The sequence below is a fragment of the Lepisosteus oculatus genome, chromosome 12 (genome assembly GCF_040954835.1).
Source record: "Lepisosteus oculatus isolate fLepOcu1 chromosome 12, fLepOcu1.hap2, whole genome shotgun sequence".
Classification (NCBI taxonomy): Eukaryota; Metazoa; Chordata; class Actinopteri; order Semionotiformes; family Lepisosteidae; genus Lepisosteus; species Lepisosteus oculatus.
The window spans coordinates 19,769,402-19,787,282 of record NC_090707.1 but is presented as its reverse complement, the minus strand read 5'-3'; the positions used below and the strand labels follow the sequence as shown (position 1 = coordinate 19,787,282).

The window sequence follows — 17,881 nt, the reverse complement described above, 5'->3', positions numbered from 1 at the left end:
AAATGCTGAGCACCTGCCATTTTTATGAAATTGTGTGGCAACAGTTCAATATTTTAACTTATGGATCCATATTTCTCAAACAAGCATAAAACTTAACTGTTAACTATTTAACATATATATTTAACAGTATAATTTAAACAGTTTTAGTATGGTCATATTTTAAAAGTATCTTAAGTAAATTGCTCCTGGAGAATACTTGTGAAGATGTTTTGGAAGGATATAAGAAAGTAGGCTTTAGTAAAAGAGAGGAGGTCAGTCAACCCATTTGGTTGGTTTATAGTTAAATGTAATTAAATTTATTTAATTGTACTATGCATAAGTTTTAAGTGTATGTACTGTTTGGCAATATATTTTTGTTAATTTTACAAAATGGTGAGCTGTGAGGTGACTAGATTAAAAGAAAATGGAAATCAGTGAGATAGATTGTACATATTATGATAGGTTTTTACTTCTGTTATACAGTATGTCTTTAGCTTTACAATTCCAAGTCTTTAAGAAACTATTTAAAGAACATTGAAGTGTGCTGTTGACCATGTTCAGTCTAATAATTCAGTTTGTTGGAGCTGAACCTCAAAACCCACAGCATTTCCTGTTGTTCATTTTTATGTTCTGTCAATTTTAGAATTGAAAAAAAAATGTGTAATCACTTAGCTGCACCTTGTTTACATTTGTAAAATCAGTAACTGAAAAATCTGCAGAGTGTTGATTCAATAGACCTAAAAGACTTTCAGAATGCTGAGATACTACTTATTGAACATTCAAATTCTGAAACCATTTCAAGGGGGATAACTCTGAATTCATTGTTTCATAATGTAATTACAGATACTGACATTAGTTATAGCATGAATACAGTAGCTTTAAGGACAAACACACGACTGCAAACATTATCCTGCTGTACAAATTGAACATCACTTTAATGTAATAATTACCAAAAACTATATACTGTATACACCTGTACACTTTAGATTTTAAATCTAATTGCTTTGCAAGAACAATGGTGAAAAAATTGCATATGTTTTAAATATTGCAAATTTTGCTTGTAACTTTCCAATTCATCACTAAGCGCATTATGTTGTGTTCAAAATTATGTTGTAGTTTCATTTGATATATTATACATTTTTGGACTGAGATTGGCATAGTATAATATAGAAAAAAATGTCATTTAAATTGGCAGCTTTCACAGACATTCTAATTGCAAATTAACAACAGAATTCTGTGGAATTCTTCCATAGATCAGTAAATATTTCAAACACAGAATCAGACATTGCTCAGCTGTTTAAATTGTCTGTCTTTTTTCCTGTATTGGTTTAGTTTGTTTTCTCTCTCTTTGTAATTCTTTCTTTGTGATTTTTTCACAGCTGCTGCATTTAAACTCTACTAATCAAACACATAATCTCCAAAGACCTTCATCTCTCTTCTGGTGTCATAATTTGACATCATTTTCTTGCTTAGAAATCTCTTCCATTACACTCACTCCAATGAGCTCTCCTGACTCCAACTTGTCCACTGGGCTACTAACTCCACCTCCTGCTAAAAGCATTCTACCAAAGCCTGCCAACGGATACAGTATTCCAAGGCCTCGTGTAAATCTGTCTTCTTGTCGTTTTTGACTTGTATTTGTCATGAGCAGAATTATTATCCCGCTGTGTATCATGTTTCGGATTGTATCCAAAGTAAATGTTGTATTAAGGATTACCTTGAGAAAAGCTACATAGTGCTATTCCACTGCATTGCATTACCCTGTTTAGGTTGTTCTTTATTCTACGATTTAGTAAGAAACTAAGGGATTGTTTTAGAAAAACCTGTTTGCATTATAATAGGCCCATTTACACCTGGTTCAATCCTAACCATATACAGTACTTTCCAGGATCCAGTCTGAAATGGACAGTGTTTTTTAACTTTTCACTAATTAAGGAACACATTGAGATATTGTAAATAAAAAGTGAATCCACAATTGACTACAAATCTTTGTAACAGCGTAAGATTACATTCAAACTTCAGAATGGTGAGAAATATTCTTTGTGGTTGTAATATGCAGTATATTATCTGACACAATTACAACAATAATCAGTTTCATGTGTAGCTATTAGTGTGTCTGTTCTTAATAGATCTAAAAATAGCTGGAAGAAAAAGTGAGAGAATTGCAAATCTGTTTTTTAAAGAAGGAAATTAATTCAATTAAGAGAAATTATTAACCTTTTAAAGAGATTAGTCATACATGCTCAGTATTTACTAAGGACTTTTTAAACATTTTTACAAAACATGATTCACAGTAAAAATGTAAAAATATTATACAAAGAAAGGCAGAGATTTAGTGAAGTTATAATACACAAGGTAAGGATTCTCATACTGTATGTTGTAATTGTTTTTTTTTCTATATAGTTTATTCTATGATGTGATATGAAAGAGATTTATAATGCATGGTCACTTAATTTTTTGCATTTTACATTGAATATACCTGTATGTAAATGTATTATTTTAAAAAGGTAATGTCCGGATTCTTGTAATTGCATGACAAATATTTTGTAATTTAAACTAACTTGAATAATCAGAAATGAATGAGAATTGTTAGCTGTTTCATATGCAGGGTGAGATATTGTAAATATAAATTACAGATGTCTTTTAAAAGACACATTCTCATGATTTTGATTTAAGATGTTCTTAATAGATATGGGCCCAAAATTAAATCCTAACTTTGACAATTCCTTTTCCATGACACTTGGTGTACCCAGCCACATACTGTACATGTACCTACTGATTGGCTGGTTGGGTATTTTTTAATACAGAGACTTCCTTAGTTTAAGGACCAAAGTATTTTGTTTTTTCACGTCATTTTACAGGTGGGCAGCATCTCGGTTAAATCTCCATCAACTGACATTTTTGACATGGTTCCATTTTCCCCGGCATCTCCATTGACACCAATACCAGCCAGCAATGGTGCACACCTGCCTCCACTTCCAGGCAGATCTCCGGAGCCCTGTAAGTTAACCTCATAGTGCTGATAAGTACAGCAGCCTCACCTCCATAGTAAAATACTTAATTCTGGTTCATTTTGCCAGAATCTTTATGTGGTTCTCTTTCATGTGGTTATTTCCTCCCCTCCCATTAACAATTTCACAAAAGTGAAGAGTTTCTGAAAGCCAGCTTTAGTCTTTTTAAGAAATTAGGGGCAAAAAAACTGTACTTTAAGAAATAGAGAAACGCATAGATTAAAATATATTTCTGGCACCAAATCTACAACAGGTCGAACAGATTCATGCATGTTTGTAGTCATGAAGCTGCAGCATTCATAAACATTGATATTTATAACATTTTATAAAATTCTAGTATTATAAATGATCTTTTCTTGAGTGTCTCTACACATGATATTGTAAAGATTTTACATTAACTTCATTTCATTATCTGCAAATCTAAATGCTATTAATTGCATGGACAATAGCATTTGTTTGATTAAGGTTTTTGCATGCTGCTTATGATGATTTTGTTTTAGCTAATACAAGTTACATTAAACATACTTTGTATGTCAAAGCCACTTCCTTTAGAAAAAAGATGTTCTGTTCTCCATCAGTCATTAATACATTCTTTAGATCCATGTATAAAAGAACATAATAGACAATTCATTATACTTAAGTTGTTATCTTCTGACACTTCGGTGGCCAGTTTGTGAATTTCACAAGCTGGTTTATTTCAATACAAAACAGTGATACTTGTGTCCATGGAGTTAAAAAGTGAAAAATTAATTTGTTTTATCTAAAGGTTAATAAATCTCTGTATTTTACAATTGCCCAGCTCTAGGGAAGGATCTTTTTGGCGCTGAACCTTTTGATCCATTCATCTGTGCTGCAGCAGACTTTCCTCCTGACATTCAGTCCAAGCTAGACGAGATGCAGGTGACTATTTGTTTGTGAATAATATAAATTATTTTTATCGTTAAATAAATGTATGTCTTGGAAGCAGACTCAGTCCCATTTGTTTGAAAAGGAACACATGGTTATACATTTTTCTTATTTACACACATAAACTGTATACAATATACATATATTGTCTATTCTTTTCATGTAAATCCCTAGATGTGATAATATCTTTGCATGAAAAAAGGCTTTCTAATAAGTATAACTTGCTCATTCCTTTACTACCAAAAAACGTATACTGTATACATATGAAGGTGTGTGTATATTGCCTTACAATCAGCTTATGTTATTTGCAAATGAAGCAGGCTGGCTTCTCTGAACACGGGTACATTTTTACATTTAAAAACATTTCTTCTTCACTTTAATCAATGCATTACTGATATTGAAAAGCTGAATGTATCCTCTTCAAAAATATATTACACACATTGATAATAAAACTCTGATTAGTGACAAGCACATGTGCTGCCCATGTTGTACAGTATTTATGTTGTACAGCTTTTGGGGGAAAAAGGACATATTTTTCATCATAAATTTAAAATTAAAGTCTGTAGTATATTAAAGTCTGTTGTATATTGTAATAGAGGAGACAGATTTCAATTCAGTGAAGCCAAGATATTAGTGAATATGGGCAGAAAAGTAAAAAAGCAACAGAGAATTAACTCCCGAAGAAATTACCTGCATGGTTTTTCCAAACTACTGAATAATCTGTATATATTATATTAGGGCTGTCAAACACAGAAATAATTTTGACATATATTTTCATTTGAAAAATAGTTAACTGCATTTTAATTGCTTCTTCAAAATGCAAAAGTACCTTTACCATTTTTAATTGTTGATATTTATGTTAACATCCACAACTAAATGTTTCATTGAGACATCAAAAAAATTAAATAAAAACACAAATGATATAAAAGAGCCAGAAATGGCTGGAGCATGAAGCCATAATAAGAATATACAGTGCCTTGCGAAAGTATTCGGCCCCCTTGAACTTTTCAACCTTTTGCCACATTTCAGGCTTCAAACATAAAGATATAATTTTTTTATTTTATGTGAAGAATCACCAACAAGTGGGACACAATTGTGAAGTGGAACGAAATCTATTGGATTTTTGAAACTTTTTTAACTAATAAAAAAATGAAAAGTGGGGCGTGCAAAATTATTCGGCCCCTTTACTTTCAGTGCAGCAAACTCACTCCAGAAGTTCAGCGAGGATCTCTGAATGATCCAATGTTGTCCTAAATGACTGATGGTGATAAATAGAATCCACCTGTGTGTAATCAAGTCTCTGTATAAATGCACCTGCTCTGTGATAGTCTCAAGGTTCTGTTGAAAGCGCAGAGAGCATCATGAAGACCAAGGAACACACCAGGCAGGTCCGTAATACTGTTGTGGAGAAGTTTAAAGCCGGATTTGGATACAAAAAGATTTCCCAAGCTTCAAACATCCCAAGGAGCACTGTGCAAGCGATCATCTTGAAATGGAAGGAGTATCAGACCACTGCAAATCTACCAAGACCTGGCCGTCCCTCTAAACTTTCAGCTCAGACAAGGAGAAGACTGATCAGAGATGCAGCCAAGAGGCCCATGATCACTCTGGATGAACTGCAGAGAACTACAGCTGAGGTGGGAGAGTCTGTCCATAGGACAACAATCAGTCTTACACTGCACAAATCTGGCCTTTATGGAAGAGTGGCAAGAAGAAAGCCATTTCTCAAAGATATCCATAAAAAGTCTCGTCTAAAGTTTGCCACAAGCCACCTGGGAGACACCCCAAACATGTGGAAGAAGGTGCGCTGGTCAGATGAAACCAAAATCGAACTTTTTGGCCACAATGCAAAACGATATGTTTGGCGTAAAAGCAACACAGCTCATCACCCTCAACACACCATCCCCACTGTCAAACATGGTGGTGGCAGCATCATGGTTTGGGCCTGCTTTTCTTCAGCAGGGACAGGGAAGATGGTTAAAATTGAGGGGAAGATGGATGCAGCCAAATACAGGACCATTCTGGATGAAAACCTGTTGGAGTCTGCAAAAGACCTGAAACTGGGACGGAGATTTATCTTCCAACAAGACAATGATCCCAAACATACAGCAAAATCTACAAAGGAATGGTTCACAAATAAACGTATCCAGGTGTTTGAATGGCCAAGTCAAAGTCCAGACCTGAATCCAATCGAGAATCTGTGGAAAGAGCTGAAAACTGCTGTTCACAAACGCTCTCCATCCAACCTCACTGAGCTCGAGCTGTTTTGCAAGGAAGAATGGACAAGAATTTAAGTCTCTCGATGTGCAAAACTGATAGAGACATACCCCAAGCGACTTGCAGCTGTAATCGCAGCAAAAGGTGGCTCTAAAAAGTATTAACGCAAGGGGGCCGAATAATTTTGCACGCCCCACTTTTCATTTTTTTATTAGTTAAAAAAGTTTCAAAAATCCAATAGATTTCGTTCCACTTCACAATTGTGTCCCACTTGTTGGTGATTCTTCACATAAAATTAAAAATTTATATCTTTATGTTTGAAGCCTGAAATGTGGCAAAAGGTTGAAAAGTTCAAGGGGGCCGAATACTTTCGCAAGGCACTGTAAATGGTTACAGATAAGGAGAGGCCATTTGGCCCACCTATTCTGTTTCGAAGATCAGGATCTCATACAGCTGTTTCTTGAGAGAAGACAGGGTTTTGGTCTCAACAAATAGGCTGGGTACTCTGTTCCAGACTCCCACAACCCATTCCACTTCTGAAACTTTTCCTTCCCCATTAATTCTCTTCTGCTCTTTGCTTTTTTGTTTACCCCTTGCTTTGAACATTTAACTCTTAAAAGCTCTTAAATGGTTCAACTCTGACCTTCCTGATTGCCAACACTTTATCTCTCTTGGTGGTTTCATTTGTAAGTTGGGTTCGTTAAGTCTGGCGTTCCTCAGGGCTTGATACTGGGCACTGTACTGTTCCGCATTTATATTTTCCCACTTGGTCAACTATTAAAGTTTCATAGATTTATCAAAATCTATTGTAAAGCTCATGTAGTAACTGTATCTGTGGATGGCACTGTACTTGAATTTCAACCTAAATTACAAAACTGTGCAGTGACATTTAATCCAGGCACATTTGACTCACGTGTAAAATATTCTTAAAACACCATTCTTCCATCTCAGAACATTGGCCAGATTATGTCCTATGTTTTCTCTGGCAGTATCTTAAAAGATGGACAACGTATGTGTCTTCTCTAGAATTGATTACTGCAATGCCTATTTGCTAAGGTGTCTAAATCCACACTAAACAAACTTCAGTATGTCCACAGTTTAGCAGCCAAAATCCTGACCATGTCAAGTATATTACTCCTGTCGTGGAATCCTCAGACTGGCTTCCTATCAGATTTTGAGTTTAATTCAAAATCTTCATGCTCATCTATAAGGATCTACATAGCTTGGCACTTCAGTACCTGGCTATATTAGCTTCCTCCTGTATTATTCACTTTGTAGGCTTTGTTTATTTGGCTTTTGTCTTCTGTTTGTCCCCAAAGCTTGTCTACATTCTATGGATGACAGGGCCTTTTCTTGCTTTATGCCAAAACTCTGTAATTCTATGCCCAAGGAAATTAGAGAGCCACCTACCCTGAGCTCTTTCAAATCCAGACTCAAAATCTTCTTCAAAAAGGCTTTTATTTAATTGAGGTCTGTCTGCCCCTTTGCATCTTCTGCTGCATTCTAAACCCTTGTTTTCAATTGTGCTAATTCTATTATTTCCTTTTTTTCCATACTATAAAGTGCTTTAAGAAACAATTTTAAAGACACTATATAAAATCATTTTTTTATCAAAACTCTGCAAACCAACAGAGGATCATCTCTTTCCTCAGTCATTATGTTATTGCTTACTGGGGTTTGACACTCAAGATACTGTACAACTGCAATTTGATTAAACTCGACTGAACTCTGTAGCGATTTCACAATTTTTCATAGTGTAGAGTATGACACTGCTTCTTGTTAATTTGGATGGTTTTGTTAATTTGGTTTCAGTAAGAATACAGACTAACAGTACAGCAGGTATGCGATCTGCTTTTTATCTTTTTGATAAACATTATTTTCGATTTGCACTCTTGCCTTTGTTTATACATTGCTTGCATCAATTGGGTTTGTGTCTAAGATAAAATGTGTTGTTATTCTATTGTCTACAGTAGAAGAACTGAGAAATTTATTTTGAGAAGTGATGCAGATACTAAAGACTTAAAAATGTAGTTCTATAATACTGGAGCTCAGTCTGTCAATAGATACAGTTAAATGTATTTTTATCTTTCAGGAATTGCCATTTATAAATCCTTCATATTCTATGCCTTTGGTCCATAAACATTTCTTTTTTTTCCCTTTAGGTAGCTTCTACTCAGTCCATTAAACATGCAGTAAAACAACAGGAATGTTTGGTATGCTAGTAGGAGAGTTTAAACAAAGTAAAAATTGATGTTCTTGGACATTGATTACATAGGTTAATGTATCTATTCATCTTTACATTTAGCATTTCATATTTCATCCAGTATTTTACTTTATTGTGCAGAAACACAGTTCTATGGTGTTTCACAAATTTAAGCATTTGTGTTTGAAGGTAATAGCTTCAAGGTAATAGAGAGATCTGTATTCCACAGACTGAAAAGAAGAATTCTAGCTGAGTAGTGTGAATTACAATATATGCTGTATTAATGATGAATATCTGACAGTTAGCTCAATGTAATTATATATTTGTGGATTACCTGCAACATCACTTCACATTGGCTGCTAATGTATATTTTATCTTGGGTTGATGTCATCAGTTTCTTAAACATTTTGATCAATGGGAATTTAAAATTGCTAAATGACAATAGTGGTTTCTTTTCATCTAAACTACGAAGAAAAAATAGCAGTCAAATTTGTTGTAATACTAGAAAGAAAACAGTGAAGGTTTTTGAGTAAATTGTTGATACTCATAATATGTATTGTAACTTATATACAATAAATTGTAACTATATTATATTCTATCTAGAATATCTAAGACTTTTCAGCAGTGATCTAAGTACTGTATATGTTATGACTTGAAGCATGCTTAGGCAAAATGATATTGTGGTACACTTAGGGGCAGAGTGCTGTAATACAGATCTTGTAATAGGTTAGTCTTGAGAAAACATACAAATAAATACAGCCATAAAATAAAAATAAAACAAATAAAACAAAGAGCCTAGCTCTAACAGCTCTTCTTCTTGGGCCTTTTCTATAAATAGTTTGGCACCTAAGGTAGTTGTTGGCATCAAAATCCCCAAACTTTCTCTGAAAACCAGAGGCTCTTTTTCAAAACTCACTCTTTCTGAAATCTTACATCTCTAAAAACACATAACAAGACCATGGACTCATCATATAGTCATTTTCTTCCTTGCTTCCTTCTCCCTCTAGTGCAGTGCATAACAGGAGCCCTTCTGGCACCCTAGCCAGCAGAGGTTGGAGGCCAACTAGAAACCCCTGCTTTCTGATGCTGCTTTTTTTACCCGTCCAATTATCTGCCTCCAACTGGTCTGGTGACTAAGGATGGCAGGTCATTCCCCTTTGCTCTCTTGGGAATGCAGTTCAGACAAGAACCTCCATCTTGTTCCACCTTCTTCCTTTTACAATATGTGATCATGTAGTACCTTATTGAGTAAAATTTTAAGAGTTGTAAAGGTGTGATTTGTTTTACTTGCTTCAGTGTTTTTTTGTACAGTTCACACAAGAACATAGTATTACTGAAATATTTTCTGTATTATCTAATGCAGGGGTTTCCATTTGTGATCCTGTAGTCCCACAAACCTGGTTATTGTTCCAGTCAAGCTCTCAGACAATTTTGTACCATTAATTATATGATTACTTTGACCTTATTTGATAGCTTTCAGTTCTTAAACTTTTAAACTTCTTAAAACTTGCAAATGTTCCACTCATGCAGTGTATTAGTTCAGTTACAGCTCTACTTATGTAATTAAACTTGGCTGGATTGCAAACCACATAGGACCAGAATAGGTAACTCTTGCTCTTATGTTACTTTATTTTAATGTTACTTTTATAATGAACATGTAACTATAGCAACCACTTTGCTTTAAGCATTAATCCACTCATTTGGAGCTACACAGAATGTTAAGACACTATAACAAGTGCTGTTTAAAGCCCCTTTTGCATTGACAGCCATTACAACACCTTACTTCAAAGAAGATGGTCCTTCTATTTGGTTTTGTGAAACTAACAAACTTGGGTAAGCCCAAATACCTCAGAATTTTTCACAGCATTAATAGAAGTGATAGCACTTATGTAAGTACTAACTGCTGTTCTTTAACTTTATAGATTTAAACCTTCAGGGATAGTGGTTTTCTTGTGTTATGTTTCTGTTTAGTTACTATACTCAATTTGACAGATTATTTTTATGCAAAGTTTATATGTTCTAGCAACCAAGGTAGTCATTGTTTAAGTGTCAGGAGTTTTCAGGATTTTTGTTGAACACATACAGTATCTCCATTTGTAGTAAGCTATGGCATACCTTTAATTTGTAAAGGAGTTAAAATCAAAGATGATGCATAATATTCACTGCTTATTCTGCAGCAGCACAATGTACTTTGTATCTTCAGTGAAATGCAAACTTTATTTTTTTATAAAAATACAATGTATATATACTGTATATACCGTATTGATTCCTTTGCACCTATTATAATAGTGTTGAGAGAAAAGCAAAAGATTAAACTGTGTAATTTTTTTTTTCAAGCACCTTTGTATTTGTCTCTCCTACTTTAGCCCCATTTCAATCTTGATTGTGTCCTGGGGTAAAAACTGTGACAGGGATTTGTACCAAAAGACAGTATTTATCACCCTTGTTGCATTAACATAACCATTATATTTCGCTTCAACTCATACCTTGAATGAGATTAAAAAATTATGGATGAAAAATTAGAATTAGTAATAATTTGCCTATAGTATGAATAGTCTGAACTTGAAGGTCCTCGTCCTTTTCCATCCAGATGAGGCATGTCCTTAAGTTACATTCAGACCAAACATGACAGTTTCAGCATGCATTCTCTCCACAGCTGTACAGTCACAATGAGAAGGGTGGTGCCAGTACTGTCTGACTTACAGGCTCATAGTTTAACATCTGCATCTCATTTCCCATCTGTTAAGTTGGAATAGTATTGAAATAGCTTTATATGATGGTGATATGTCTTTATAAAGATCCAAGTAAAATCAAATTGGAACAGCACTGTTATTTTTTTAAATACTACAGTCAACTCTGTAGTAGTAGCCTCACTTAAACAATACTTGAACAATGTAAAATGACAGAAAAATAAGCTGCTTAATTTTTATTGTTGATCCTTGCATAGTTTCTGCTATTATTGCAGAGGAGATAAAGTACTTATAAGGTCATATGATTGTGACTCTTAATCTTGACTAGTTGAAAATACATCTTCTAATGCACCTGGACAAATCATCAGTGATCTAACCTGGGGTCACTGGGTGTTTTGGATCTGTCAAATCTATGACACCCTAGCCCAGCCAATACAGCCATGCTTGTTGAAGCTCCAGGTAGCGTCCAGATGGCCTTGTTCACCCATGTTATGCCCAGAAGACTATCGGTCCTACAGAGGGACTGGCCTGAAAATCCTCTGCAGCCCACCATGACAGGGTTAGACTTTACTCTCTATCCCTTCCCATGGCACTGGTTAACCAGGTCTTCATACTTGGGTCTCTTCCTTTCATTGGTCTCCTCTGTCCGGTCTTCTCAGGGAATCGGTAGCTTTAGCATGACTGCAGTCCAATGTCTGGTCTGAATGAGGTCATTCCAATGGTGTCAGGGAACCTTCTGTTGGTAGTTCTTCGCCATCACGAGGAGACTCGCTGATACACTAGGTTGTGGTTATGGCTGCTACCCAGCCATGGCGAATGCAATAGCCCAGTTTGCTGGGTGCTGATGTTTACTGCTGTTGCAGGTTTTTTTTTCTATTGCTTGAGCATATTTGTCCAAACAGAATTCACTTCTTCAAAAACATTAACATGCACCCCAAACTGTAATAAGTTGGACAAAATGCAACATTCCATTAGCAAAATACATTAAGACACAAAACATTGAATACATGACAGAAAATCAATGACCTCCATCAAAACATGTATCTAAAGAAGTTTCAATTAGTTGTTACACAGTGGCCTAGTAAACACTAACTACAACTATCAATATACCCCAATATGGTTTACCTTCTTTTATTGTATATTTCTGTGCCATTTCTTGATATGTAATTATAGCATGCACCATAAAAGGTAAGCAAACATATTTTCACAGCATAGGCTGTATTCTTTTTTCTTGAAGTGATTTTTACCAAAGTTGACCAATGCAGAAAGACTTTGACCATGAATATCCAGAAATAAAAAGCTTTATTTTAACTTTTTTCCATTTTGTCCTTTATAAATTCAATTATGTTATATATACAAAGAATTAAAATGAAATACACCAAGTTAACAAATTATTATAATATAATGCTAATATTAAAATGTCAAATAGGCTACACAAATACAGTATAAACCACATTTGGTCCATCCATGCTTGTCGATCACATTCTTATCAGGATTACACTGAATGCAGCAGCAAGGAAAATATCTCTTTGTATTGTTCATCCAAGCCTGGTAGTTCTCTTCTGTTATTGCCAGACAAGATGCATGCATTGTGTCTAAGAGGGATGACATCTGGTCATGTGGATGGTAATCATAGACTTTCCACCTCCATGCAGAGAATAATTCTTCATTGGACTGAGGAGATGAGAGTACAGAGGGAGAAATTGCCTCATCATTTGTGGGTTGGCTGGAAACCATTCCGTAACCAGATGGGAGTGGTGGAAAGCAAAGATGAATCAGGACATGTTAAGCATCACAATTCCTCTCTTTTCTGATGGTACCACTCTCTGGTGCAATACAACAACAAATATGAGGAGACATTCTGTATTGTATGGATCAATTGTAGGGATGTGGTAAGAGAGGTGCAGAAGGGATCATTTGTCAAGATCTCTAACAATCTTATTGAATTATTGCCCCTGCCACCTATGCTTGGTCTCATTTGAATCCTTTAAATACAGTAAATAATTCACATTTTTATGGTCACATAAAGGGCATTGATAGAACAACTGTTTTACACATATATTTACTGTGTAGAGTACAGCAATACTGAAATACATTTTGGTATATCCCTGTGACTTACCTGTTTTCATTCTTGAGTTATCTTACTATTGATGACAAAGTTGATCTACTGAGCTTGGGCTGGACGCTTTGCCCACCCTCATGATGGCCATCATTGACAACATGGACAATAATTATCGCATGGATTTTATCTGAAACATTAGCTCTTCGTATTCCCTTTTGAGTTACTCCACCACACATCGGTACCTTTCTTCCTCTATGGGCTCCTCTTCCTCTCCTTTGTCCTTGCCCTCATCCTCATCCTCTGATTTGGTCCATTCTTGCACATCAGATGCAACCTCTTTTATACATAAGAACTGATTGCAGATTGGACAATTGTGTAAAGATGTTTTGCACGTGTGTGTAAGAGGTTCACAGTCATGGGAGTAATTTCTATCAGCTGTGACCAAATGTTTCAATTTGGTTTAAGATGATTTACTTGAATACTGTTGTACTCATAAGGTTAATATGGAGATCAGGTGGATCCAGTTTCATCAAAAATTGTCTAAGCAATCAAGAAAATAGTGTCTCCTAAGGTCTTCAGCACCTGGTTGTGGCTCCATTAATAGCAGTCTTTCTTCAACATGGTGATGTGCTCCAGTGTCACTCATCCTGGGCACAATGGGCATGCTGGAGAATTGACCTTTCCCCATCTTAAGAGGTTAGATGGGCTAGGTAGAAAACTGCCTGGAATGTATTACAATGGCAAACAGCCAGCCAAATCTCGGACCATGAGATTTCACGGTCTTCCAACTTGGTCTTGCTGATGCATCCCCACCATCCTGCTGGTGTGCATCTCCTACACCCGTGCTCTCACTTCCTCTTGGACTAGCTTTCACCTGTCTGTAGTAGTATGTTCTTGGAAAACTGCCCAGGCCATCTCATCCAGAAGACACAGCCCCTACCAGTGCATTGTGTCTCAGTCGTGCTTCAGCCCACTTGACTGCATCCTGTGCTATCAATTTCCACAAACTCCTCACTTTAATTCCAGCCAGGGAGTCTTTAGGGTCACTGGATTCTCTGTACTGCAGCACCTCTCTTGTCCAGGACACCATGACCTCTTAGTTCAGTCTGCTGATGTGGACCCTCAGATTGTATTTTTGCCGATACAGAGCAGTACTGCTGAGGAGTTGTGCCCAATCCCACCACCTGTAAAGGTACTGGCAGATCTTCCTCTCCAAGTTCTCCACCATCGTCATTGGGACTTTGTAGACTTAAGAGTAGTCCAGAGGATCTCATGTAGGGCACCATTCTGGTAAATCCAGACCTTAAATTTGCCGGGCAATCCTGACCTATCTACCATCCACCCCTTCAGCTCCTGGCTGGTTGCCTGGGTGGCTGCGGTGTACTCAGGCCGCATTCAATTAACTTGACCAGCCTCTTGAGTGGCTTCTCTGTAATGTCAACAACCTTGCCCCTCTTCTCAACTAGTGACCTTGATTTTCCAGGCTTAAAATCATTTTTGCTCAAGTGAACAGCTTCTCCAGGCCCAGCAAGATCCACCTGCTCCCTGGCACTGATGTTGTGACAGTCGGGACATCCATAAAAGCTCTAACTGGGGGCTGTCTCATGCCACAGTTGGTTAATGGGCCTCTGCACTCCACTTACGCTGACTTGACCAGCATATTCATGGCTAGAGCAAAATTAATCTCTGAAATGGTACAGCAAGTGATGATTCGCTTCTCCATCTGGAGCAAATCTGATATTATAGAGGTAACTCTTAGGCTGAAATTGTTGTAGTCCAAGATAAGGTTCCTGATGGACCTTCCATGGCATGTAATGCTGCACTTACGGTATTTCCACCAGCTTGTAGGGTATCAACCCATATCCATTGGTATGGTTTAACCACAGCACAACCTCAAAGTCTCCCTTGCCTTCTCATGCCTCCTTGATCAGCTGTGTGACCACACCTGTGTTCTCCAAGCAATCTGGCACCTTAGGGATCCCACCCTACCACACTGATGTATTGTTTTCACAATGCTGAGAAATATATTCCCCTTAGTGCTACACAGTGAAATAATCCTGAACTGTTCAATATTCTTTGAGTTCTCCTCTTTAGGAATACAGACACCCTCGGCTGATCTCCACTGTTGTGCCACTCTGCCCCTTTTGCCAGACTATCCTCATAATCTTTCAAAGCTGATGGAAAAGTTTTGGGCATCGTTTGTATACCTTATAAGGTACTCTACTCAGGCCAGGTGCTGAGCTCGCTCTAGCAGCTTTGATAACCTTCTGAATCTCCTTCCAGTTGGGTTCCTTTTCATCAAGGTCAGTGCCAGGTCTTAATGGATTCACTAAGGCTTTGCAGTTCCCTAAATCTTGTCTCCTATTGCAGTAGTTATTCCTGAGATAACAATTCATGTCCTCTTTAGAACCGATGTGCTGGCCACTGTGCTTCTGCTCACGCAGCTTTTTGGTAAATCCAAACAGATTTGCAATGAAGGCAGCTTACTTTTGGGCCCTCTCTTTCCCCCATCCCCCATGACATTCTGCATACACAAGGACATAATCTGAGGATATTGTGCACCTCACCCAGTAGCGTTTTCTCTTCCTCACTTTCCTCTTTAAACCGCCTTTTTGAAATCCTCAGCTCCTGCCCTGGTTGTTGTATTTTAGCAGTTCTTTTTACATTGTTAAAGAGGTATTGGGGTGCTTTTCCTCCACTGTACCAAACCTCTCAGCAGCAATGTTGACTATCTTGGGGTGGGCAACTACAGTATATGTAACTTACAGATATAAACTATTATGTCTATAAATCTATTAATAAAGTCTTCATAACAGCCCTGGGAAGTTGAAAATGAGAGAAATGGTCTGAAAGGGACTGATTTTCATTAGAAGTTGTCCTATGCCTATTATGGCTCTTTCTCCAAATTTCATTAAGATGTGTGATTTTTAGTGCATGTAAAAACCTAACATTTAAAGTGCTTAATATGTTGGGTAATTTCTATTCTAGAAAGCTATGACAGTACAGTATAAAATTGTTGGAAATGGGTTTACATGGCATGTTGTGGTTAAAACATTTTTATGGGGGTTTGTGCCTAAAATGCTTCTTCCTAACCTTATCTTTCAATCTTGATTTTCCTCCTTGCCCAGCAGCGTCAAAGATGGTTTGTATACTTTTTATTGCCTATCAGTTTATTTATGAATATCTAAAATATTTTCTGATTTATGTGCAAATATTGTTCTGGTTTGATTTTTTCTTATCTGTGGATTAGTGTTTCACGCACTTTTTGCATGCAACCTGTACATTCAAGTGATAGATTTCTATGTGTGTGACATCTCCATCTAGTTTTCGTTTTCGCTGGATTTATATAGACATGCTTTGAGTGATGTTGATAATTTACAGTAATCCTCCCTCTAACAGGCTTTTGCTTTCATACCAGAGTGAAATCTTTAGCCTGCCTGGAGAAAGTCCAATTGCAAAAACGGAGACAGCAGAGAATGTTAACTTTAAGCCTCTTGCACAACACATTTTTTTCCCCTTAGTATTTTCCAGATGTGTTACATCAGTTGCGAAAGGCTTCCCAAGCTGATCTTTGTCTAAAATACATATAGCCTTAAATCGTGTTGATGAGAGGCACAGAACTTTAAGCTGATTTATTTTGTGCTGTGGTTACATATCATATAATGTTGTATTTCTTTATGTTTCAGTGGTTACAACAGCTTGTGTTTTGAACTTAAAAATATTTTACAGTCAACAGTAAAAAATATTTTTATCAGGTAAATGCAAGTTTAGAGCTGTATTGCAACAGTAAACTACTCAGACTATTATGAATAAAGCCATAATGTTTTATGTTTTGTTTTTCCTATTAAAATTGGAATATGGTGTATTTACATTTAACATCAACTTTAGAGGCTAATTTCCTGCTAACAGTTGCTTTGTCATTGATGATACACAACAAAAATGCCTATTCATATGTCATAAAGTCTATTTTAAAATTCAACTAAGCTTGTCTATAATTTTTACAATTGCTTTATTTACATATTTTGCTCAAAATTAAAGGTGATCACCCAGTGACCCATAATTTAAAAAGTTCAGGTGGGTAGCTGCGTCAGCATGTGTAGTCTGAAAAGGAACAAGTATTAGGTTTATTCCATGCTGAAAAGAGAAGAGAGAAAACACATTTCGGCTGTGAAGCCTTCTTCAGGTGTGAGGAATAAAGTCACACCTGAAGAAGGCTTCACAGGCGAAACGTTGTGTTTTCTGCATATAATAGAAGAAATATAATACCTTTTCTAAAATATGCAATGGTTAACTTACTATTTGTTATAATTTTAGTTAAGTGTACTAATACTCAGAAGTTTGGGCCCCCAGTGCAACTACACCTGCCTATAACTCTTCCACCAGGTAATTTCAGTGAAAAGAAGAAAGGAAAAACACAATGGTTCAGCTGTTAAACTTTCTTCAACTGTGAGAGGCAGAGAGAGAAGTTGCAGGAATGTAAAGCAAAAGTTAAAAAAGATATAGCATTTGAGAATGTGCACAGCGGGTGCGAAAGAGTTTCTCAATTGGTGTGTTTTTATTGTCTTTGTATGAAATGAAAAAACAGGCAAGGGACTGAGACATTTTTATATGTCAGAATCATTCAACTTTTGTCTCCAAAATGTACAAGTAATTAAAACAATATCTGAGTAAGCACGGAAACGAAGATTTTAGTAGTTGTTGCTTATTAGTTTTGTAGTTCAGGTGGGTACAGTAGCTGCGTCAGGATCCGTAGGCTGCATTGGCCCTCATACCTGAAGAAGGCTCCACGGCCGAAACATTGTGTTTTCTTTCT

At 36.4% G+C, this 17,881-nt stretch overlaps 1 protein-coding gene across 8 annotated transcripts in view; it reads left to right on the top strand.

Moving 5' to 3' along the window:
• gulp1a (GULP PTB domain containing engulfment adaptor 1a) overlaps positions 1–17,881 on the top strand; it is a 199,755-nt gene that overhangs the window by 178,848 nt on the left and 3,026 nt on the right. For 5 of the 8 annotated variants that reach the window (XM_015358846.2, XM_015358850.2, XM_015358849.2 and 2 more), the window contains 3 exons: positions 1,359–1,583; positions 2,841–2,979; positions 3,790–3,890. In XM_015358846.2, the coding sequence (XP_015214332.1) occupies positions 1,359–1,583; positions 2,841–2,979; positions 3,790–3,890 (465 nt within the window). Of the gene's footprint in view, positions 1–1,358; positions 1,584–2,840; positions 2,980–3,789; positions 3,891–9,323; positions 10,515–16,196; positions 16,211–17,881 lie in introns of those variants that run through there. The other 3 variants (XM_015358852.2, XM_015358853.2, XM_006636473.3) reach the window with 3 other exon arrangements.